The following is a 24,445-nucleotide window of genomic DNA, read 5'->3' as shown; positions in this document are numbered from 1 at the left end:
TGTGACCTCCAGTTATCACCTGCCTTCTAGAGCCTTGCCTTAGCTGTTGAATTATGGGTTGTGAGGACACAGCCTCCAATGCTTTGTGACATGCAGTAACCTCTTGGTAAATCTCATTTCCTTTACCTTCTCTGGTCTTTGGTGAAGATAGTAAAAGCAGGATAGAGGTTTAAGCTACCTTTAAAACTTCTATGGCATCATATAATTGGGTTTCATCTTCTTGCTCCAAGCACAGCTTTTAAAGTCACCTCTTTCCTGTGGCTCTTCTCTGTTTCCCGAGCATCAGTGATTTAGTGCTCTGTTCTCCACTGTGGCCTCATCTCGTGTTTGATGCGTGTGTCCTCCTGTTTACTGTGCAGACAGACCACTGTATTTACATATTCTTCCCTTTCCTTTCGGACATAATTTGATGTTGTATTTCCAGACTTTCACGTTAAAGTGGATTTATTTTGTATCTTCCTCAAATAACCCCAGAAGCTACCTGGACTGGAGCGTGTATTTATACCCCTCCCTCACCACCCCCTTCAGCACTTCCTCCGCAGTACAGCCAGGGCTCTTTGTGTTTTGTTTCCCACCCCCATTGCCCTTTTTTTGTTTTGAGCCTAGCCTTTAGTGACTGAGCCATCTCTCCAGCCCCCATCACACTTTTAAGTTTAAAGCTTGCCTAGGCATTTTGCAATTCCCTTTGCAAATGTCTTTTCTGGACCACCTGAGCATGCTGTGTGTATACTGTATGTGCCAGTGTCTGCAGATGTCCAGGCTGTTCGGTTTCTGGAGTATTCTCATTGTTTCTCATCCTTCCTTCATTCCCACTTGGGGTATTCTATTTATTCTGGGTCCTCTAAAGGATGTGCAACTTAAACAAAGCTGTTTCCGAGTTATTAATAGATTTGAGCTTCTACAACATTCCTATGCCATAGGCTGGAATTAGGATAGGCTTTGAGATGGATACTGTTTTGTTGCATCTTATCCTGTGTCTCTTGGTTGAAAAACATTCTCTATAGTTGTTGGTGAGCTAAAAATTAGACCCCCTTATCTTCATGCAAAGTATTCCAAGGTACAATGCAGTCTTTGGAACTGTGGGTTATACTAAACCCTCTGGGTACCTCTTATTTTCCTTCTATGAGTGCATACCTATAATAAAGTTTAATTAATAGATTAGACACAGTAAGAAACTGACAATAACCATGAAATAGAGCAATCATACCAATACTAATAAAAATGATTCAAAACTTATATATTGCTTATTTCTGAAAATTTCCTTTTACTATTTCCTGACTTTGGTTGGCCATAGGTATCTAAAACCACATGGAATAAAGACTTCGATAAGGGGCACCATTGGAGTCCCACCTGCTGGTGCTAGCCTTATTTGTAAATAGAGTTGATAGCTTATTGCACTGTCAAAGGGAGAGAAAGCTCTCTATCATCCAAAAGGCATTCACACAGAACTGAGGGCCTGTAAGTAGCTTTTCACAGTGTTAGTGTGTGTGAATTAGATCTAATATGTTCTTAGGTATGTATACTAAGCATGTATATTAGCATACATTTCTGAAGATGCCTGTAGCTGAAAGTTTCCCTATGTCCCACCTGGTCCGCAGCCGCTCAGACTCAAGTAAACACACAGAGGCTTATATTAATTAAAAGTGCTTGGCCATTAGCTCAGGCCTACCACTGACTAGCTCTTACATTTAAACTCAGCCCATTTCTGTTAATCTGCATGTCTCCACATGTTCTGTGGCTTTACCCGTGTGCCATTACATGCTGCTCCCTGGACAGCAGGCTGGCGTCTCCTGACTCAGCCTTCCTCTTCCCAGAATTCTCCTTGTCTGCTTATCCCGCCTATACTTCCTGCCTGGCTACTAGCCAATCAGCGTTTTATTAAACCAATGTATAAAAGCATTATTCCACAGCAGATGTCATTTAAAATTACATTTTGGTTCTATGGGTATTAGGTTTTCTGAAACCTTGCACTTAATCTATAATCAACAGTGGTAATGTGATAGTGGTTGATAGACATTGTAGAATTCCACTCACCTTCTTAAGCCATTTTTGTTTTACTTGACCTCTTCTGGGGGCTTCTTAGTTCTTACCAAGGCTTTTGAGCTAATGGCGTCTATGCAGATTTTTCTCTCAAATGAATACTAAATATTCATTTAGTATAGTGTTATAGTCTTGTTCTGTGCCCTTAACTAGAACCAGTTGAGTGGCTTACCACCAAATGCAGACTTTATAAAAGTCAGGTTATTTTCTGGGCAAGACTGATAAGAACTGGTATATACACAGTGTCTGTTAAGTGTGTACTGTCAATGACCTTAAAGTAGACTATAGAATAAATAGTATATAGTTTTATAAAAAAGGAAACTGAGGCTAAGAAGGAAAAATGTTTTCCTTAAGTTAGGCCAAAGAACTATTAAAGGGAAGACTGAAAATGGAGGATGGTATGGACTTATAGTCTCAGCTGTTTGAGAGGCCGAAGCAGGAGAATTGTGGGTTTAAGATGCAGTACCTTCTCAGAAAAAAAAGAACCAGGACACAAGCTCAGGTTGCTGTAACCAAAGCACAGTACAAGATTGCCTCCCACTCCCAAGTACAAACTGCTGCGGTGTTTCAGCCTATAAACGAAAAGCAGCCAGGACAGTTTTAGCATTGGAAGGGGCAGAAGCAGGACAGCCAGACAAAATTTCTATTCTCAGGAGGTTGTCCTTGATCTAGCCCTGTCCCAGCTGTGAGGCCTGGTAGCCGCTGTTTTTCTTTCCTGGTCTCTAAACTTGTTTTCTACTGTCACGTGATTTTTCTGGATACTTCTCAAGGCATCGCTTATCATTAAGAACTATATATTCAGTTACTCTCCCCCCACTCACATTCCACTGTCTCCACAGAAACACACCGCACTCTTGTGTGGCACTAATAAGTACATACACAGAGTTTTCAAGAGTGTCTGGCACATACGTGAGCATTCAGTAAGCATTGGCTCCATTCATCACTGCTGTTGTAGATAGCACTCGTCACTGGTGGTGGCAGAGCTGGTTGATACACGCTCTTCCAGGACACGAGGGTTCCCACCCAGAATCTGGCTGTGTGTGGTTCATTGTCTGGGGTCCTAGGAACAGACACACTGAGTCAGATGCCTGGGCCAGATGCAGCGAGAAGCGGTGAGAGGCTGCTTGTGTCTCCCAAGGGTTCCCAGCAACTGTTCTCTCTGTGCCTGCCTGTACTAACTGCCTCCTTGTTTTCAGCCATGGAAGCTGTCCATGAACTCTGCTTCCAAATCACATCTGGCTTCTTTGAATTCTTTTCATCTGTTTGGAACACTAATCATTTAGAGTCTCTAAGAGCGTGTTGACTGGTACTACAGCTTATACTTCGCCTTCTTGCTGGTCTCCTGGATGGTCTCTTGGCTGCCCTGTGCCATGCAGTTTTATTACCCCGTCTGTAGGGACTGGAGAGATGGCTCAGTGGTTAAGAGCACTGGCTGTTCTTCCAGAGGACCCCAGTTTAATTCCTAGCACCCACATGGCAGCTCACAACTGTCTGTAACTCCAGTTCCAGGGGACCTGACAACTTCACACAGACACACATGCAGGCGAAACAGCAGTGCACTTAAAATAAAAATAAACTACTCCATCTGTGACGGCTTCTCTGGTGCCTTCTGCACCATTTTTGTGGTATTCTTTTACAGTACCCATCTTATGTGTGCATTGGCTTTATTCTCTTGCTTTTTAGATTTGGGGCTTCGTCCTGTTTCTTCACTCGATTATAGCCAAAGGCTGAGAAAAGTAATCACCTAATTCTTATGTTTAGTTGTATTTGTAGTGTAGATTTGAGTGGTTTATGGGAAAGGCCATTACTTTGTAAAATCCGCCATGGACTCAGAAAAAAAAAAATGTATCAGGGCTGGTATTCTTTAACTTTGTGCTCAGTGAGACATTCCTTGTTATTCTCCATCCCGTGGTCTGCAACACCACACTCTGTTTATCTTGTTGGAGGATGGTTGGTAATTACTTCTCTGGGAGAGGTGGTAATATCTGTTGAATTCTGTGGTTTCCACCTAAGCTTCCGCCTTTAAAAAATGTAATTATACAAAAGCACAGAGGGCATAATGTAGGATGTGTGTATTGTTTTTATGTAACTGCTATGAATTTTTTTAAAAATAGAAAGTATTTAATGTGGATATTCCAATTAAAATGTAATCTGTATTATTTTTAGAAAGTGAGAATCCTGAAAAGGAAATTAAAAACTCCCATAAGTGGCTGTAATGTTGCTGTGTATTTTTCTAGTTTTCATTCAATTCTCTATTCATCGCAGTGCATTTTCATTAATATACGCATTTCCATTAATATACGCATTCCGTAATAATATTCATTAACCAAAGTTTGTAGTTTCCATGGAAACTGCAATATATGTTAAATCACAACATTGGGATATTCTAATAGTGTTTGGTGTAAGATTAACAAAACAAGAAAACGATGGTTTCTGACAATAAAATCTGCGCATTATAAAATGTAAACATTAGGAAAAGAAATCCTGAAAACTGTAAAGTGCTTCAATTACTCCATCCTCTCTATTAGCATTATAAGTCATTGTTTTCAAAACTTTCACTGATGGTTCTATTTGAGGAATGCTGATTGTGAAGCTCAATGGAGTCTGTCCTTTGCTTTGGGGATTAATTGAGTGTGCAATGAACCATATGAGTTTTGTGAAATAATATCTTGGTTCTTTTCTCCATGCTTTAGGTATGTGTTCTTTTTGGATCCATGCAATCTGGACTTGATAAACAGGAAGATCAAGTCTATAGCACTGTGTGTAGCAGCATGTCCAAGACAAGAGTTGAGAACCTTGAGTGACGTCCAGAAGTTTGCAGAGATCAATGGTGAGATGTTAGGCTGTCCAAGTTGACACTCTGGTCATCTGTGTCACTGTTAAACACTGTATGTTCGTGTTGCAGTATACATCTGTCCTCATAGTAAATATGTCGTAAAACAACCTTAAAGAGGAAAAAAACTGAAGTGGTTTTAGATTTTCTAGTTTAAAATACTAGAGTCAACTCGGTGAGATTGTTAAAACTCTGGATTTGCTGGGTGCAGTGGTGTGTGACTGTCACCCCAGCTTCTCAGGAGGCCAAGGCAGAAAGATTGCTTAGCCTAAGTGCTTAGACAATACAGCAAGATCTCTTGTCTCAAAAAACAAAACTGAAATAGATCGTCTCACACCTTTACTGAAAAAGAAAAGAAAACAGTAGAATTTCCCCAGGGTGAGATGTTTCCTCGGGAAATTCTGAGTAGGTCCTTGTGATGTAGAAATTTGTATTTTTTTAAATAAATGCTTTGGTACTTTTGGAGACTTTTGGATACTTTTTGTTTCGCTGTTTTGAAATTGAGCTGGTTGAATGGACTGATGACCCTCTTGCCTTGACCCCTACAGCCCAGTGCTGGAATTACAGGTGAATGCTACTCTGCAGGTGACCAGGTGCACTAGAGAATCATTTGGAATTATTAGTATACTCTATGTAAAGTTCAGATTTTCCCCTTTTTCTAAGTCTTGTTTAAATCTCTCAGTCTGTCTCCCCTCCCTCCTTCCCCCTCAGACTATGTTTCATCTGTGGTTAACGGTATAATATAAGCATGTGTAAGAGCAAACAGTGCAAGTTACAGGAATGAATATAAAGAACTATAATCAAATTTCTGCCGTCAGTTCCTTTTCAGTATGCTGGTGTACGTATAATTTTATGTTCTGCTCTTAAATGTAATGTTATGTCATGACCTTTTCTAAGAATAGTTTTGAGGAACGTTGAGGTTCAAAGTTTGGAATTAGCAGAGAATGGAAGCAGAGCCTGTTCGATGCAGTCAGCCCTGCTCTTTGGAAACCCTTATTTCCAGGGGCCGCAGTTCTCTTCGGATTATGTTTAAAGTCACTCTTTGTGGAGAACCGCATACTAATGGCCCCTCTGGTTCATGTCTTTTAACCTTCCTGAGGTTCCATGTTTGTATTTTGAGTGTAGGGCTTCTCAGGCCTTCCTGGCTGCCTAAATCCAAGGCTATGGCTAGGTCCTTCGAACAACAGTTGACTCAGGTATTCACTCCGCATAGAATGTTGCTGGCCAGAAAAATGCCCAGAATCATAACCATGCCTATTCCTGCATGGCTTCAGATTCTTCCAGATAGGATGCTGGTCTTCCAAGGGAAGAAGACGGACGGGTGATGTCCTTGACCTACCACCTCATGCCCTTAATACAGACAGTGGAAAAGTCATGGACTGGAGAGGATCTGAATTCTCATTCAGATTCAGTCACTGGCTTCATAATAAGAGATAAAGGAGCTTTCTGAGCCCAGATGTCCTCATACAAATAAACGTGAGGCTATGTGAAGAATCGCAAGTGTGTGATGGACACTGAATGAAAAGGACCCAGGTACTTCTCAAGAGCTCATTTTCGATGCCCATGTACTACCTGACATTTGCCTTGCTCAGCCCTATGCTGCAAGCATCAGCTTGTAACTTACCAGACCCCATCTTAGGTAGGCTGTGGTTCCTTATCCCAGGTACCCAACTGGTGGTGTAGTGCTGGTGAACAGTACAGGCTCTGAGGTACATTGTTTAGATTCAGCTGTTGCCTCTTCAACTTGGTAGCTTTGAGACTCTGAAAAAGTTGTTTGACCTCTCTGTGCCGTAGCCCCTCGTCTGTCATATAGGGCAGTGTCTGTACCCAGCATACCTTATTCGTATTTTTTTTTGATAAATCAATACATGAAAAATATTGATAAGTGTAGCTGGCAAAAAAAAGTTGCTGAAAGTTGGTGTTAGCTGCCACCCTTACCAGTTTTCTTCTCCCAGTAGAATGTAACACTCTCCCCACATCCAGCCTCTCCACCAGTTCTTTAGATCAGTGCTTCTCAACCTTCCTAATGCTACGACCCTTGAATACAGGTCCTCATGCTGTGCTGACCCCAACCATACAATTAATTTCATTGCTACTTCATAACTGTGATTTTGCTGCTGTTAGAAATTGTAATGTAAATGTCTGTGTTTTCCAATGGTCTTAGGCGACCCCTGTGAAAGGGTCATCTGACAACCCCCCTCCAAAGGGGTCTCAACCCACAGGTTGAGAACCACTGCTTTAAATACAGCTGCTATATAACAGACATATATGTTGTCAGAGTTCTCAGTCAGCACTCACCCATTGCTCTGAACTCATCAATGGTACAAGATTAAGAACGCTTACAAAATATGACACTCAGAGCCATCATCCAATCTTAAACTATATTCCAGTATGTTTTCTCAAGCATACTGGATGTGAGTGTTGCTGCCTTAAACCTGAGCTGTCTCTGGGAGTACCAAGTAAAGACTAATTCCTTGTCCTCTGTGTGACCTGTTCTTGTGATCTCTTGAAGAGAATTGGTCTGTGCCTTGCTCTGACATGCTTTGTTTCTAGGCCAGTATCCTTATAAGTAAATGTGATACTGAAGTGTGGTCTTAAGAAGACACTTCCAGTGGAGTTTGTAGCTTTGTGTTTCAGAAATATTAATTAATAAATATTTTAGCAAATAGCAAGTACCCTTAGGCTTTGGAGTTGGTTTGTATAACGAATAATAAAGAATCTGGGCATGTTGCTGTATGCCTCTAAATCCCAATCCTTGAGAGGAAGAGGCAGGAGGATGGCTATACCAGGATGGGCTGCCTCCTGTTTAATAAAATACAACAATAATAATGACAGCATCTAAAAGCACAGCAACAGTAACTTTAATTGCAAGTATGAAACTTTATTAAGATCCCTAAAAAGAGGAAACTTTGTTGTAGGTACCCAAATACCTGCTTTAATAGCAAGCCCTAAATTGGAATTCCCAAATGTCTCAAAAGACCTTCCACTGTTCTTCAGATTGGTGGCACGAAGCTGGACCCGATGAGCTACAATCCCAGTGCCATCACCAAGAGAGGTCGTTCTCATGTCTGTGTTAGCACCCTTCCTCTTTGGTCTTTGTAACTTTTGTTTTTGTTGGTGTCTGTGCCTCTGTACACAGTTGTGTCTGTTAGGAAGTAAAGGCCCTTTGAGCTCACGTTTATAGACCTCAGTTATTACTTTCAGAGAGGAGCTTTCTATAAGAGATGATGCAGGTGTAAGTGGGAAATCTGAAATCTCTAGAAGAGAATAATTACAAGTCCATGAAAAAGCTTAGTTAATAGAACTATTAGAACAAAGCATAGGTGGAAGCCTCAGGGGATTGAATTTCACAATACTTTCTTGAATGGCTCTGAATAACACCAGAAGCATAAGAAATGAAAGAAGGAAGTAGAATTGGATTACGTCAGAATTGAAAGTTTCATACAAGCAGGCCTGGTGACATGTGCCTACATGTAATCTCTGCACTTAGGACGCTGAGGAAGGAGGATGGTTACAAGTCCAAGTCTGGTACTGGCTACATGGCAAAACGTTGTCTCAGAAAAAATGAAAAATGAAAAAGAATAAACAAATCACAAACTTTTATGCGAGAAAGGACAAAATCAACAGAGTCAAGTCAACTCATGAAACAGGAGAAAATATTTGCAAGTCTTCTATCTGGCCGGTGATTACTATCCAGACCATGTCATAGCCATTTTGGTTCTCAGAGGTTTCAGTCAACACTACTCCATTGCTCAGAAACCCTGTATGTCTTATCTGGCACTTGGAGTTACAGTCTAGTGTTGGACTAGCTTTCAACATGTCCTCTCAAACATACTGGATGGGAGTGTTTGTGCCTTTAAGATGCACCATTCAAAAGAAAATCACCGTGTGATGGAGTTCTAGAAAAATCAGAACTGTTATCACTGCTGATGGGAATACAGAGTAGTTTGGCTGCTGTGGAAATGTGGGCGTCCCTTTAAATTAGCAGTGTCCCTTCTGGGTATTTAGTTGAAAGAATTGAAAGCAGGATCTGAAGAAATAGTGGCACACTCATGTTTACTGCAGCATTATTCACTGGTCAAGAGGCAGAAACACCTGGGCTGTCCATGGACAGGTTAACAGGTTAAGGAAATTTTCAAGCTGAACATGGTGGTTTGTGTCTCAAAAAACAAGTGAAGAAAGAAAATGTGTTAATATGCATAAGATGAAATTATTCAGCTTGAAGGAAGAAGTAAATCCGGTCACAGGCGACAGTTGTTCCTGGTTGGAGTGAGGCTATGTCATACTAAGAGAAGTAAGCCCTCCATAAAAGGACAAACAGTACTGGAAAATCCACATAGTTGAAGTTCCTAGGGTGGTGAAGTTCATCAGGACAGAGAGTAGAATGGTAGACGACAGGGGCTCTAGTGGGGGTAAAGTAGGCAGCTGTTGTTTAACTCCTAGAGAGTCTCAGTTTCCTAGGAAGAGAGTTCTAGGGATGGATCGTGGTGCTGGTTGTAAACACCAAGACTGATGTTACTGACTGTGTCCCCACAGATAGTTAGCACGGTAACGTTCATGTTACCTGTATTTTATCATAATTTTTAAAAGTGTTCTTGAAAGAAAAGGATCATGTGTGAATTACTTTTACAATTCTAATTCTAAACCTTATTTTTAAACGCAGGGTAAGATAATATGTTTCTTATCTGACTGAGAGTGTAATATAAATCCTTTTCATAACAACATAAGAGGAAGCTCCTTGGTCCTGTAGTAATATTTATAAAACACACAGTTTTTAGGGAAGTAAAATGTTCTCTGAAATCTTTTTTTCTTTTAGGCAAGGAAGAGGGGTTGTTTTCTTGGACATTTGTGGGAAGCTTTTGTTAGATGGGCCTGACTAGAGTGGAGACGTTAGGAGACATGTCTGGAACTAGATTGGTTCTGTGGAAGTGCTGTCATTTTCTACAGAGCTTTAAAAGCGGGCAGGAGCAGCTAGATAACTGTAAAGTATACTCTCTAATATGTGAATTGGGTGATACATATGTAAATGTGAATTTCTTATGGTTTGTAATTCATATATGGCATGAATATCACAAACACATGATGCTAGCAAAGAAAACAATTTTAAAATGGTCTTTAAAAAAACCGCAGTTACCAGAAACTGTAAGGACTCTGCATAAACTTCCATCAGTTTGTCATCACGTCCCTGGGGTTCTGTGGGACTCTCCTGGGGGCAGGATCATACTGTGTTTATCTCTACATACCCAGGCTCCAATGTATGAGCTCACACAGTAGATACTCATAATGTTTTCTCAAAGAACGTGGACTGGATTTCCCTATCCATCTCTACTGCCACTTAATTTCTCATCCTCTCCATTCTTTATCCTCAATTCTGTATCCATGAGTGTTACCACCAGCAGGTAAATTGCTTAGCTCTGATCTAACCAGAATAGCTGTGAAATCAGTTTTTTTTTTTAAATTCATCTAAATCATTGATTTCATTAATTTATCTCTCTTCTACACCCTCTCCAAGTGATTATCCAACCCTTTTCTTCTCTTAAGCCCTCTTGTTCCGTCCCTTTCCCAACCTTATGTCCTACAGACAAAATTGAAACTGCCTGGTGAGAGCTCCCATCTGAGTTCTTATTTAAGCAGGGTGTGAATTCCATCTTACCCCTACTTTCCTTCCTTCTAGTTTCTGGTGAACAGGTTTCTTTCCATTCCTTATTATGATTTTTGAAAGCAAAAAAAAAAATAACGTGTACATCGTTGAGGGGATGAATTACACTCCTCCTGACACTGGCTTTGCTTTTCTATGCGATTTCAGCTGAACCCAGGCAAACCATGGCAGGCGACAAGGAAGACCACGGTGCTTGCTCATGCAGTTCTCCCGCCTCTTCTCTTCCCCAGTTCTGGCCCACTGTCTCTGGCCGCATGGCTCAGTCCAAGCATCTGGGTCTTAGTGACTGACTGAAGCCACGCGTTTTGCTTCAGCATACCAGTTATTGATTCCTACTATGTGCTGTGTACCACACCCTGCAAAACAGATGCTTTGCATAGTTTTCTAGCTTATTTTTAACAAGCGGCTTAGAAACAAACATCTCTTCTATAAATGACAGGTGGGCCCACATCCTCAGTTGTTGGGAATAGTTCACATGGGACATCATTCTCATTACTCTCTTTTATAATATATATTCTGCCTTGCCTAACATAATAGCAAACTGTGGCAGGTCCGTCCCCCCCCCCCCCCCCCCCCCCCCCGTTTGCATCTCATTTATAGTATATAAAAAGCACTACAATTTAGGAGTGCTTCTCTGATGTACAATATTTCATGTAATTCTGAGTATGCTATGACCTGCTGTTTGGATCATAGACACATTTTTGAGGACAGCAGTGTTGAGTGGTGCTTTCAGAATGATTATTGTTTTGCCATTAAAAACTTTAACAAATTATATGACATTTGGATAAAATTTACTGCTCGTGAATACTAATAAGCCTTTTGATTGTCATTGGCTGTTAACTTTACAGTCAGCATCAGATCAGTATGCTTTCCCTCCAGGCAGTAACAACATGATTTAGAGCACACAGTTAGTATAGATTGTTCTTTACATAGTGATGCAGAAGGTCAGACTTGATAATGTGTATAAATGAACATGGTGATCTGCTCTAGCAAATGATTTAATTGTTTCCAAGTCAGAGACCAGGATGCTTGATCATTTAGAAAAGGAAAAAAAAAATGTTTACAGTTGATAATAAAATTTAAACTAATTCCTTCGCTCAAATAATTAGTATCTATAATAAAGTGTGCACCAGATATACATATTATAGTCCCATATTAAAGAAGCTTGTAGTCCAGCAGGATCAGACTTCTTGTCCTCACATCACCTAGAAATCTTGAGTGTAGATATTAAAATTCACTTAGCAAATATTTTCTGAGTACCTACCATGTGCCACACATGGTTGACAGGGTGGTACCAATGGCTAATTTCTATGGATGGTGCTTCTTAGGAATTGTAAATATGTCCCTACATTTCATGGATTACTAGAGATTGAAATTGGAAAAGTGATTTTTATTTTGCCAGAATATAAATGCACAATATTTTCCTAATTAGAAAAATGAAAGTTAAATTCATTAGCTCTCACAAGCCAGTAGAATTTGCTTTTCATAATGAAAACAGATCCATATATGAAACTTTTTTTCTATTCAGTACAAATTTCTAAATCATTCTAGGGGGGTCTATTTTTCATATTTTAATGCTTGTAAAGATTGCTGTGTTGGTAAATGCAATTTAAGGCATTTCCCAAATGCAATTTAATACCATTTCCCAAAATATTACCTCTATGCTATATCTTTTTTTTTTTTTTTTTTTTTTAGTTTTTCGAGACAGGGTTTCTCTGTGTAGCTTTGCGCCTTTCCTGGTACTCGCTTTGGAGACCAGGCTGGCCTCGAACTCACAGAGATCCACCTGGCTCTGCCTCCCGAGTGCTGGGTCTATGCTATATCTTTAATTCAGGTGATTTGGGGTTTGGGTCCATTGTTCACACCATAATGGTGCTGTGTTTGGCAGTGTTTGTACATATTCTGGTTGTTGCTTGAGCAAGGAATTAGAGGGAAACTATGGAAATCTAGTAGGGAGAGGCCAAGGGTGCTAGTAAACCCCTGCATTGTGTAGGACAGTCCTCCATAACCAAAACTGTCTGCCGCAACATGCTATCATTACCACGACTGAGAAACTAGATTTATTTATTTATTTATTTATTTATTTATTTATTTTGGGTCTTTCAAGACAGGTTTCTCTGTGTAACAGCCCAGGCTGTCCTAGAACTCTTTGTAAATCAGACTGGCCTTGAACTCACAGAGTTCTGCCTGCCTCAGCCTCCTGAGTGCTGGGATTAAAGGTGCGTGGCACTACCACTGGGCTTGAGAAACTAGTTTTAAAGTGTGTAGTGTAAGGCATATGAATACTGTATGTAATATGATGCCCTAAGAATATGGTTTCTAGTTTCACCTATCCACTAGGAAATGGATCACAATTCTCAAAGAGCTCATCGTCTGAAAATAGAGATGGTAGATTGAAAATTACAAAAAAAGATGTTGTGTTCTATAATAGAGCTAAGTGGCAAATCTCTTTCCTGGGTGGGTCAGAGAAGACTTGAAGGAGTTGGTGTTTGAGTAGTTTGAAATTCTGCTGTGACTTTAGCAGGACCTTAATCCGATACTTAGTCTGCAAAGGACAGCTCAAGCAGAAGGAGGGGCGTATGCACACAAAAGACCTGGAGATGTTGAACAGCAAGGATTGAAATGAGGCTGGACTTAGAGGTACAGTCCTGCTTTAGAAAGGCCTTGAGTTCAAGGAGTGTGAGTTTTACCCTGAGGATGAGGGTATAAAACATGGAACCTGCATTTTCTAAAGACCCTCCTGAGGGTCATGTGATAGGTGGAGAAAAGCCCTGTGGGAGAGATTGCAAATGGCCCAGCAGATCATGAAGATTGAAGATAACATGGGAAGGTCCTACTGACAGGGCTTCATGTCTTTACCAGTTGCAGCTGTATGAAAGAAAAAAAAAATCAGATAAAGATATATTTCACTCTGGGGTCTTCAAGGATGGTGGAACTATAACCAGGATTAAAGTACATGGAAGAATGGGTATTGGAAATAAGTTTTCTTCAAACAAATGGTTTTTTCGAAATCTGTGGAAGGTGGATGGATGGGTGGATGGATGGATGGATAAGTGGATGGATGGACAAATAGACGGACAAATGGATGGATGGATGGATGATGGGTGGGGGCATATTTTGGCATTAGACCTTATAGAATATTTGTCTGGTTATGATTATCATAAATAACAAAAAAATAATGACTTAAGAAAAGAGAATTGTATTTGTAAACAGCTCACTGATTCCCTTCCTTTCCCTCTCTCATCTCCCTCTCTCACTCAACTTCTAGAGTGTAGTAATAAAACAGACTTCATAGGGTTGATATAACCAAAATTGAACCAAAGAATAAATAATTGAATATTTTAAGACATTTGAAATATCATAGAAGTTAAACATTCTCAGGGGGTGATAGTAAGTGTTTACCATGATAAATGTTTGTATACCCTAAGTTGGGCTCCTGAAATCTCTCACTTGGATAGCTTTTGAATAACACTGGCTGAGTTGTATGGATTGCCTCAGGTGTGCTTTAAATTAGCTTTTGTTTTTAGTTTTTGGCTTTTCATTATTCAAGTGTGGGTTTTTTTTTTTTTTTTAAGCCTGTTTTTGCATTTAAAAAACCCTGTGTGTCTGATTCCTTGGGTGTAAACCTCTTGTGGTAGGCATTGTGTATAATTCTGCTGTAAAGAAAAATTAAGAATCAGGTGCTGCTTTTAAAATGCCCATTGAAAGTGCTTTCATGAATAAAGTGGAAAAAAAAGCAACTGTAAAATGTTTGCATTGCAGGGTTTTTCCCATGTGTTTGTGCCTTCTCCATCTATCAACTCTGAGCAGGAGGCAGTGAAAGTTTCTCAGGACTGATTGTTGCCACTAACATGTTATAAAGAACTTTTTCCCCCTTCGTGTGTTTAGTACAGGATCTCAGTGCTGGCCTAAGTCCCAGCAGACCATTGGCGATAAAGCTGTTATCCGTTCACTGAGCATTACTCTGGGAAAGTATTTATAAAATGAGCCTCGTTGCACCTAGTGACCTCCTTCTCTAAAGGAAGGAAGGCACCGATCGGGTGGAGACTGTGCTCATTGAATTCCAGTGGAGCAGTGTGTTGAGCAGCAGGGACACAGCACAAAGTGCTTTGCTGAGTGCCTTGATAATTTTGCATGTTTATTCCATCTTGATCTCTGAAAGAAATGCTGACAGGTATGCTCAAGAAGTCTGCAGTCACATTGGGTTCTCTGCACTTGTTGGCACAGGTTTTGTTTGTTTGTTTGTTTTTGTTTTTATTTTTTTAATGAGTATTTCTCCATAGGACTTTTAGCTATTTTAGGATTAGTCTAAATATTTGGTTACTGTCTTGTTTCCTCCAAAGTTGCAATGAATAGAACTTGCTGGCATTAGTTTAAGACATGACAGACAATACTTTCAGGGGAGTTATGTACTTAATATTCATTTTTTTACTCTCCCCACCACCCCTAAATATTAAGGATCAAACCTAGAGTCTCAAAAATGCAAGGAGAGCATTTTAGCACCCAGCGTATCCTTAACCCATGTGCCGTGTAACTTTAAAGTATCTTTAAAAATAGTTTTGTACTGTCCAATTACTTATCTTTGCATGAAATACATCCCCTTTATATTTTGGTGACTATGTTATTATGACCCTCATATTTAAACATTTACCAGATAGTTTGCTGGGGTCAGACAACATTGCTTCTGTTATATTGCTTTCTGGAAATTTCAAACAATTTGTTTGATTGATGAAACAAGATAAAAGTTAAATAAACTCACTCCCAATTTTGTCCCAAACAAACCAGGATATGTTTTTATATAATCCTCTCCATCTCCTTGAGATATGATCAAGTGCCTTTTCCAAAATTAACCCAGTGTTTAGTTTGACCACTCTGGCCTCACCGTATATTTTGAGCGTTTCCCATAGTAGTACAGTATAAGATCTCATTATCATTCATTATACAAATGCAAGCTTTTCTGTTTGTATTAATAATAGAATATTTTGCTAACTTAGAAGCCTGGTAGAAATTTCAGTTAATCAAATAGTTGATGGGTATAATGCAGTAGGTACTCTGCAAAACCAAAGCAACAGCCTGCTCCTCACACACCGGCGTCTGTTGTTGGTGTACAACGGACCTTCCTATATTGGAGTCACTATATCAAAAATAAATGCAGCTTCATAAGACAGTCCATACTAAATTCAGTGGACTCTGTCATTCTTAATTTTCAGCATTATTTAGATAAGTATTAGTCATATAATCAAAAAGCTCTTTCTATAGTCAATCAAAAGTTGAATTTTCTGGAAACTGGAGATCACTTACCAATTTATCAGTTTGTTCAGTGATTTATCGTTGGGAATGGTTCGTGCCTTTTAAATAAGAAAGAAAGTGATATCCTACCTGCATGCAGTTCTGTGTGCAGTATATACAGTTTTCAGTAATGGAAAATACATGAACCAGAGGCAGTCACACAGGGGAGTGCAGGCTTTGTGGTAGTAGTCGGGTGCCTAATTAATCCCAGCCCTTCTACCAATTGCCTCTGTTTTTAGCTTCTTTATCTCCTGGTCTGTGAGTGTCCTAATGCCCATTTTATAGGCTTATAGTAAGTGATGTATATGTCTCAACTGGTAGAGAACCTGACGTGATAGTCAATAAAGGTTTTAGGAATTAAAATTTGTGCCTAAAATACATTAAATTATTGGTCATTTCAGAGAAAACTGTTTTAAATGATTCATAGTATACACAGATGATTCATGGTCTACATTAAGTGATTTTACAACGTTAATAATGACAGAAATGGTCTGTTAGCATTAACGTCTAAAGTTAAGGAGAAACAATTGAGACTTTGTCCAGACTGTTCCACCAGCTAACATGTGACTTTCTTTCAACAGGCTCCGCACTGTGTGACTACAACATAAAGCCTTCTGAATACACTTTGTCTTCAAAGTCTGAGCGTTGCCCCAAACTCCCAGTCCCAGCCAGGTAAATTTAATTGCATAGTTGTTACCTTATAGCCTTTGTTTTCATAGGTAAACTCAACACTGTGTTGTTCTGAGGAATTGCCATTTGATGATGCCTGTTGCTGGGGCCATTACTTTGATAACAAGATTTTAAAAGCACGAATAGATGTGACAACTTTTTTTTTTTTTAATACTTAAAAAAATGTACTCACAAACAAGTTCTCTTGTTCTCAGATATTTTGAATTTCTTTCAGGGGCTTTTTGATATTTTTATTTTCAGTCCATAATTTTTTTAAGTGTACAGAATTGCTGAATCGTTGTCAAATCTGCAATAAATTTAGAAACCAATTCTCACTGTTCCTATAGAAGTTGATCTTAGTAATACTTACTGAAATTATTTATTTACTTTTGATATTAAAAGCATGTGAATGATTATTCTCCACAGGTTGTTTAGGTTATATTCTTTAGGTGTATTCTCAGTGTTAGGCTATTTGCCAGGTTTTATCCATAATCTTATTTAGCAAACATTTATTATTAAAAACCAACTACATGTAATAGACCAAAGATGAAGAAATGTTCCTTGGCAGTGGCTAAGAGTCCTTGGAATTAAAGCAAACATTAACATGATACATAGATTTTTTTTTTCCTTAAGATACAAAAACTCAGGCATTGTATGGTATGTTCTCAAAATTATATATGTGTGTGCATATGTTTAGACATGCATATACTTTGAAATATCTTTCTAGCAATGTGACATAGGAAACCTCTTAAAAAATGACTAGATGTCACTTTTATATCTCAGTATATTATATTGGTTTATTACGTGAAAAATTTGAGATTTGAGAACATGGAAGCAGATCATGTTGACTTTAGGATTACTTAGGCAGTAGCTTGTGCTTTATTAACTTGAATTTTAAATTTTCTTTTGCAAAGTACAAAAAGGACACAGTAATCAAATTGATTTCTAGCTCTTTTAGCCTTGTTAAGTTGCTGTTGAAAATCAAAATTGAAATTCTGTAGGCATAAAAGTAAAGGGACTGCTTTAGAAGAAACTTGGGAAGGATTTAAAAATCATAGCCTTACGCCAACTACTCAGGGGATTAGGTTCGTAGAGTGGAAGTGAAGGCTGCTAGGGAGGCCGCAGGAATGAGACGAAGGAGGTGCTTGGGACCCAGTCATTGCAGAAAATTCACTACTATAAAAACAAGTGGAGCTGGGCCTGGTGGTATGGGTCTATAGTCCTAGATCCTTGAGACCTCAAGTTCAAGGCCTGAGCTAAGCAGCAAGTTTGAGGCTAACCTGAGCAATGTAGTCAACCCTGTCTTAGAAATACAGCTCCTCAATGGAGAAGAGAAAAAGAATTTTATGTGCATGTCTACCCAACTGCTAAAATTTATTTGAAAGGTATGTTTTGAATATTCTTTCTAGGCTAAAACATATATATTTTTTTTTAAATTAGTGAGTTCTGGGAATGGCAATGAAGTTGCTTTGCTCCTACGTAATTGTGGGTGGATGAGGGTGTAGCTCATATCACAACCCTTACCCCAACCTCTGATCCTGCCATATTGGGCAACACCTGTTCCTGGTTAGCTGGCTGGGTATCTATCTATCTGTCATCTGTCTATTTATTATCTATCTATCATCTATTCTCTATCATCTATCTATCTATCTATCTATCTATCTATCTATCTATCTATCTATCAATTTAGACAGAGTCTCACTATGTAGCTCTGGCTGGCTTAAAATTTACTATGTAGACCAGGTTGGCCTGGAACTTTTAGAGATTCCCCTGCCTCTGCCTTATAAGTGCTGGGATTGAAAGTGTGCACCACAATTACTAGTCCCATTTAAATATGTATGTAGGTGTAGGTGGGTATCTGCAGAAGTTAGAAGAACATGTTGGATCCCCTGGAAATGGAGTACTGATGTGAGTGTGGGAAACTGAACTTACAGGAGAGCACGAAATTTTCTTAATTGTTGATCTTTCTCTCTAGCCTCCTTTGACGTTTCCTCATCCCCTCCTCCTAGGAACATAGCATCCTTCTAGGACAGAACAGCATGAACGTTGAGTTCAAACAAGTCGTGACTTCTAGACTTGAATATGAAATATTCTGTTGGAAAATAGAAAAAGGACACATCAGTCAAAAATGATTTCTAGCTTTTTCAGTCTTGTCAAGCTGCTTCTGAAAATCAAAATTGAAAGTCGATAGACATGAAAGAAAGGGGCTGTTTTCAACGATATTTGGGAAGAAAGACCTAAAATGTATAGGTCTTGGGTGACTTTGTCCCACTGTTCTATTTATCAGCTGGAGCTGATATGTGTAAATCTATGTGTAAATCTAGTTTGTCTGTGAATAAATGGGAATATCCACAAAAATTGTTCCAAAGTTTAAGATAATAGATATTAAATGTCCATTTTGTTCTTGGTACTCAGCTTGGGAAGCGTTCTCTCTCCCTACTTCTAGAGCCCTTCCCTTTGCCCAGGCCTTCCTGGGTACCCAGAGATCTGATGATGATAGTCCCTGCCTTAGCAAAAGCAACTGTAAACTAATTTGCAGTAAAATACCACGAGCGCATTAAAAGTCAGATGGCCCGAGAGCTTTGGTGTTTTAAAAGCAAATGGCAAGAAAAGGCAACAGTTTATCCAGATTCGCACCTCTGTGGGTGAAATGCCAAGTGGAGTGGTGATCTGGGCAAGTGCCACCTGTGTGCTTGCAGCGGGGTTGCATGCAGGCTGGGAAGACAACAGTGACAGCAGTTTTAGGTGCCTCTTGATACCGGAAAGATGGCTAGCTGCTGGGCAAGTAATAATGTGACACTGAGGTGAGAAATGAGTCATCAAGACAAAGTATTACCTACCCATATTTTCGAGTTGAAGATTGGTGGATAAACTAATATTTACAACTCACTGACTGTGTTTGTGCTGACCAACATATGATCTCTCGTATATATTATATCATCAGACCCTCAACAAATCACTTACTGGGTGCTGACCAATATCCTGTCTCTCGTATGTATCATCCAGCCCTCACAAAACCTGTGCAGATTTTGCCCCTAATTTGTAGATGAGGAACATGGATGTAGATGAGGAACATAAGTTACCCAAGGCCACACAGTCATTCCTGAGTCAGAATTGGAGTCTGGGTCTTACAGGATCTCTGTAACAGTTGTTGTTTCTAGAGTGTATAAAAATGAAAGAAGAGAGAAAAGTAAAATGAAGTGGACAAGAAGCACTTTTTGTAACTGCTAGATTCTTGACTTATCTCCTGCTTTTTATATACTTTAATGCTGTTCTTTTCTCAGAACGTACAGCTAGAAATCATGTGTGGTTGTTTATTTTCAGCTTGGGGTTGTAAAATAGTTACTGAGATGCCGATCCCTGCCTTCTCTCACAAAGGACATGGACCCAGGTCGCTGGGTCCTGTTTGTCATGCTTTAGGGAGCTCATTCACTGTGATAGTGAGGACTCAGAAGGGAAGGGAGCAGTGCCAAGGTGACACATAGTTTACATGAGTGGCTAATTCCTTTTTAAGCCTTTAAAAGGCTTGTTACAGATCCATTTTGTTCTTGTTGACTAACATTTCAGTAACGTGAAATGCCATGACCTGCAGGAGCCACACTGGCCTCTTCAAGATGAACCTGTGGCTCTGAAAAAAGATAAACTTACTGTAAAGAAAGTTCTTTCCATGTGCCCTCTTCATTAAGAGGCACAGACTATGTCATATAGGCTGGACAGTAGTGCAGACATGATCTCATGTGCCGTGTTCTCAGAAGTGTTTTCTCAAAGGTATGTGAAGTGAGATCATTCATTTTGAATGCATTATGTTAAACAGTAAAATATAATACAAGTATTTTGATGTCAGAAGTACTCAAAAGAATTCTGTGAGAGTAAAATGAATGAATTTTATTCAAGGATGAAATTGTCAACGAACAAATTTAATTGATAAAAATTTAAATAAACTAAGTTTTTTTTTAGAAAAAAAGAATTCAAAATTGATATGGTGCCTTATAAACAACTTATAATTTCAGACACTAGGGAAGTTGAGACCGGAGGATTGCTATGAGTTTGAGGCTAGCCTGGACTGCAGAGTGAGACTGTGTATCAGAAACCAAACAATAGCAACAAGGCCACGAATGTAGTTCAGTGGTAGTCCATAGCTTATGGCCCTGAGTTCTACAGGGAGGCAGGGGCGGAGGGAGGGAGGAAGAAAGGGAAGGAGGGAGGGAGGGAAAGGCAGGCAGGCAGGCAAGGAATTGCAGTGCTTTTTATTTCACAGCTAAGTATTTAACTATTTTGAGTAATGGATCCATAAGTTCTTTCCTATTTATCTTTTGTTTGTTTTAGCTAAAAGCAGATTTTTTACTATTAACTAGACAAAGCAATTAACCAGTTTTCGGTATTTTTATACTTTTAAATTTAGAGGTATTTCTTAATTAATATAGAGTAAATTATAGGGTAAAGGGTTACTGTTATTTTGCTCCAGTTCTTTGAGGGGTACTTACAAAAGTACTCTTTGGAGTTGGCCAAGAGACTTGAAAGGAAAAGTTCAGTGCAGACCTCACTCGACGTTTCTTTCTAAATAGAATTGGGATTTGAAAAGTCCAGTCCTTCCCTTTCCAAGCTGCTCTCTTAGTCTAAACTCACAGGTAAGTAAACAGGGGCCATCCTGGCTGTGCTGCTCCTGAGAGTTGAAATCATTGTCTTAGGGGTGAGCTCTTGGGTGACAGTGGTGTCGCTGCCGATGATCTGAAGCGACACACAGAACCCTGTGCTACCCACCCTTCCAGCAGAGAGAAGAGAACTCAGAAAGTCAATGGCTTGCAACTGCAGTGTCAGGAGAATTAGGGCTTTAACTGATACTCGATGGGGGAAAAAAAAGAGTACGTAGGGCCAAGGAAACTAGTGGATACTGTCAACAAGAAAAAGAAAAGGAAAAAGGGCCTTAAGGACCTTTCAGGGTAAAGGTGGGGGCAGATGAGTTCAGTTGAAGCTAAGTAAGAGATGGTAGGCCAGTACACACAGAGGGTAGAGATGCAGATGGCTGCAGAGTAGAGAACATTTGAGTTTTAAAGATGCAGAGCCAGCCTTGAGTATATATATATATAGTTGGATGCATGCTTAGACAGAGGTACTGATTTCACAGAAAGAGCTTCTCTCTAGACAACATTAGGAAAAAGAAAACCTGTCCCTTATAACAGAGTTATCAGTTTAAAGACTTCTGCCCCAAATCAGCCTCCCTTGACTTCAAGATTTATAGCTGATCCATTTAAATTCTTGTAGTATTTCTAACTAGATCCATTTCACTTAAAAGTGTTGTGTAATTTGATACTTTTTCTCATCTTTAATGATATAATGTTTGTTCAAAAAACAATTGCTAGCCGGGTGGTGGTGGTACATGCCTTTAATCCCAGCACTCAGGAGGCAGAGGTAGGTGGATCTCTGTGAGTTCAAGGCCAACCTGGGCTACAGAGTGAGTTACAGAAAAAGGTGCAAAGCTACACAGAGAAACCCTGTCTCGAAAAACAAAAAACAAAAAACAAACCCAAAAAAACAAAAAACAAAAAGAAAAGAAAAAGAAAAACAATTGCTCAGAATATTCTAGCCTCCTGCAATTAAAAAAAAAAGCATTAGATCTTTAGCATTGACTGTAGGGAGCTCATTTAATGCCATTTTAGAAGTATATACAAATACAATACAGGTACATAGAGATGAGTTTTTTAAAAGATGAATATTCCTGTTATATTGTTATATCATTTTTGGATACATTTTACTGAAAAGTAACTAAGGTAAGGCTTCATCTTTACAGTTACTCTGCTTCATGAAATTTGGTAGTATGGATGATGTTGCTTATTGCCATTAGTGTTCATTTACCAACATTTAATGAAAACAGTCCACTCATTCTGACTTCAAAGGGAAAAATTTTTTGAGGAAAGAAACAAAGACAGCGTTTTGTTTCAGGTCAGTTAGTTTTCCTAAGACCAGAAGCCTTAAAATTTGATGCCCAGCCATGTAATCTTACCCTCCAGGTAGACCAGTATTTAAGAATGAGAACAAATTTACAGCTCTCTGGTCCAGGCTAGTATGTTATATTAGACCTGCCCCTGTCTACCTCTGGACAATCAGCTCCAATGGTGTTAGGTTTGTGTTAAGATGGCCAAATTTTAACTTAATTCACTCATGTATGTTTATATGTATGGGCTCTCCTGGAATCCTGACATTCTCTGGTTCACAGTATTGTCATTGGTTAGATGTGTATGTATGTATTATTCTCTCAGAAGTTGAAGCAGATCCATGTTATTACAAGTCAGATTCAAATCATGGCTCATACACACCTGTGTTCTCTCACAAGTCACAGCTGTAGTACATGGAAGCTTGGATTAAATGTTTAAATCATTGGCTGTTTTCCCTTTTTCTTGACAATTATAATCATTTGTATATGATATATGCATATCATATATCATACATATATACAAAGTAAAGAAATTTGCTGGAATATAGTTGAGTAGTAGAGCAATTGTCTAGCATGCCTGAGGCCCTGGTTCAATTCCAAGCACTGAAAAGGGCAAGAAAACAGTCCAGAATTCCATAACCCTAACAAGTCATGTATTTTTCACTTTTTAATAGAGTGTTTTGTTGTTCCCATATTTGTGTGTAATCTTTTATATGCAGAGACATCACCATTACATTATATGTAATTTCCCCATGTATTTCTGTGTTATAAGCATTTCTATAGATTAGTTCTCATGGCTGTTTTCAGTTGCTGTCTGTTAATGTCTTGGCATGCTTTTGTTTATATGAGGGTATGTACGCTTGTGCCCTAAACACCTTTATTAATATGAGGTTTCCTATGACGTTTTCAAAGAGGAAACATTCTATTAATGGTGGCCCATTTCATGTAAAAGCATGTGTGTATGTTTACTTTTAAGTTGCTTTTGGCAAAAGTCCATTTTCCATTCAATGAAGTACATGCTTGTAAACTTTGCCATCTGCCTCTGGTGGATGTGCAGAGTTGAGGAGTCTCCTGTGCTCGGTTTTGCTTCTGGTAGTTCTCCATGCGTATGTGTATGTGTGTTATTTGTGTTCGGAAGTGGGGGGTAATGTCTTCTGTTGGAATATGCACTCCACCCTCTTGGATAAGCTCTGGTAAGATTGGCACCCTACACACAGCAGTCATCTTCCTAGCGCGCACAGCACTTAGCTCCCGTCGTGTGGAGGGTGGAGTGTATGGCAGCCATATTCACCTCTCATTTGTGTGTTTGATGTGGCATTTATATTAAGTAGGAGTAATTTTTTTTCTGATTTTTTTTCTTGTGTCACCAGTGCACCTATTCCATTCTTCCATCGCTGTGCTCCTGTGAACATTTCCTGCTATGCCAAGTTTGCAGAGGTCCTGATCACCTTTGTCAGTGACAATAGTGTCTTACACAGGCTGATTAGTGGAGTAATGACCAGCAAAGAAATTATATTGGGACTTTGCTTGTTATCACTAGGTAATTGTTTTTCTCATTATTAGCTGTTTCGTAGTACTGCAGAAGGCTGCTCTGTCTTTAGCCAAAATATGCATACAACTGGGGATACGTGTAAAATGTTTGACTACCCATGGCCAAAATAACTGTTTCAGATTACATATAGTTATAAATATATACATAAAAGTATGTATATGTATATATCTGAAACTCATGTCGCTTCTTTTTTCTTTCATTGAAGACTTGTTTCCCCAAACTTTGGTTACTAAATCATCATTGATTATCTTTAATGATAGCAGAAGGCTCCTTTTAATGATTTAGATATGATTCCAAAGGTATATTTATATATAAAAGAGGCTATGTACTCTCTTATATATTCTAAGAACACAGGTTACTTTTGAAGTGTGTAATTTTATTTTTATTGCTATAGTTCATAGTATTACTGCCTTGCTGGAAAAACTAAGAAATCTCCACTTGTTAGCCACAGAATTATTTAATCAATAATTA

General features: G+C 39.1%; 1 protein-coding gene across 3 annotated transcripts in view; it reads left to right on the top strand.

Annotated features, from left to right (window-relative positions):
* Slc44a1 (solute carrier family 44 member 1) overlaps window positions 1-24,445 on the top strand; it is a 182,504-nt gene that overhangs the window by 75,053 nt on the left and 83,006 nt on the right. For all 3 annotated transcript variants that reach the window (XM_052718900.1, XM_052718899.1, XM_052718898.1), the window contains exons 4-6: window positions 4,734-4,870; window positions 16,403-16,493; window positions 23,793-23,962. In XM_052718900.1, the coding sequence (XP_052574860.1) occupies window positions 4,734-4,870; window positions 16,403-16,493; window positions 23,793-23,962 (398 nt within the window). The remainder of the gene's footprint in view (window positions 1-4,733; window positions 4,871-16,402; window positions 16,494-23,792; window positions 23,963-24,445) is intronic.

Source organism: Peromyscus californicus, unplaced genomic scaffold (assembly GCF_007827085.1).
Source record: "Peromyscus californicus insignis strain IS unplaced genomic scaffold, ASM782708v3 Scaffold_5__1_contigs__length_169319896, whole genome shotgun sequence".
NCBI classification, from domain to species: domain Eukaryota; kingdom Metazoa; phylum Chordata; class Mammalia; order Rodentia; family Cricetidae; genus Peromyscus; species Peromyscus californicus.
The sequence above is the reverse complement of the archived record's forward strand: the minus strand, read 5'-3'. Positions and strand labels throughout refer to the sequence as shown.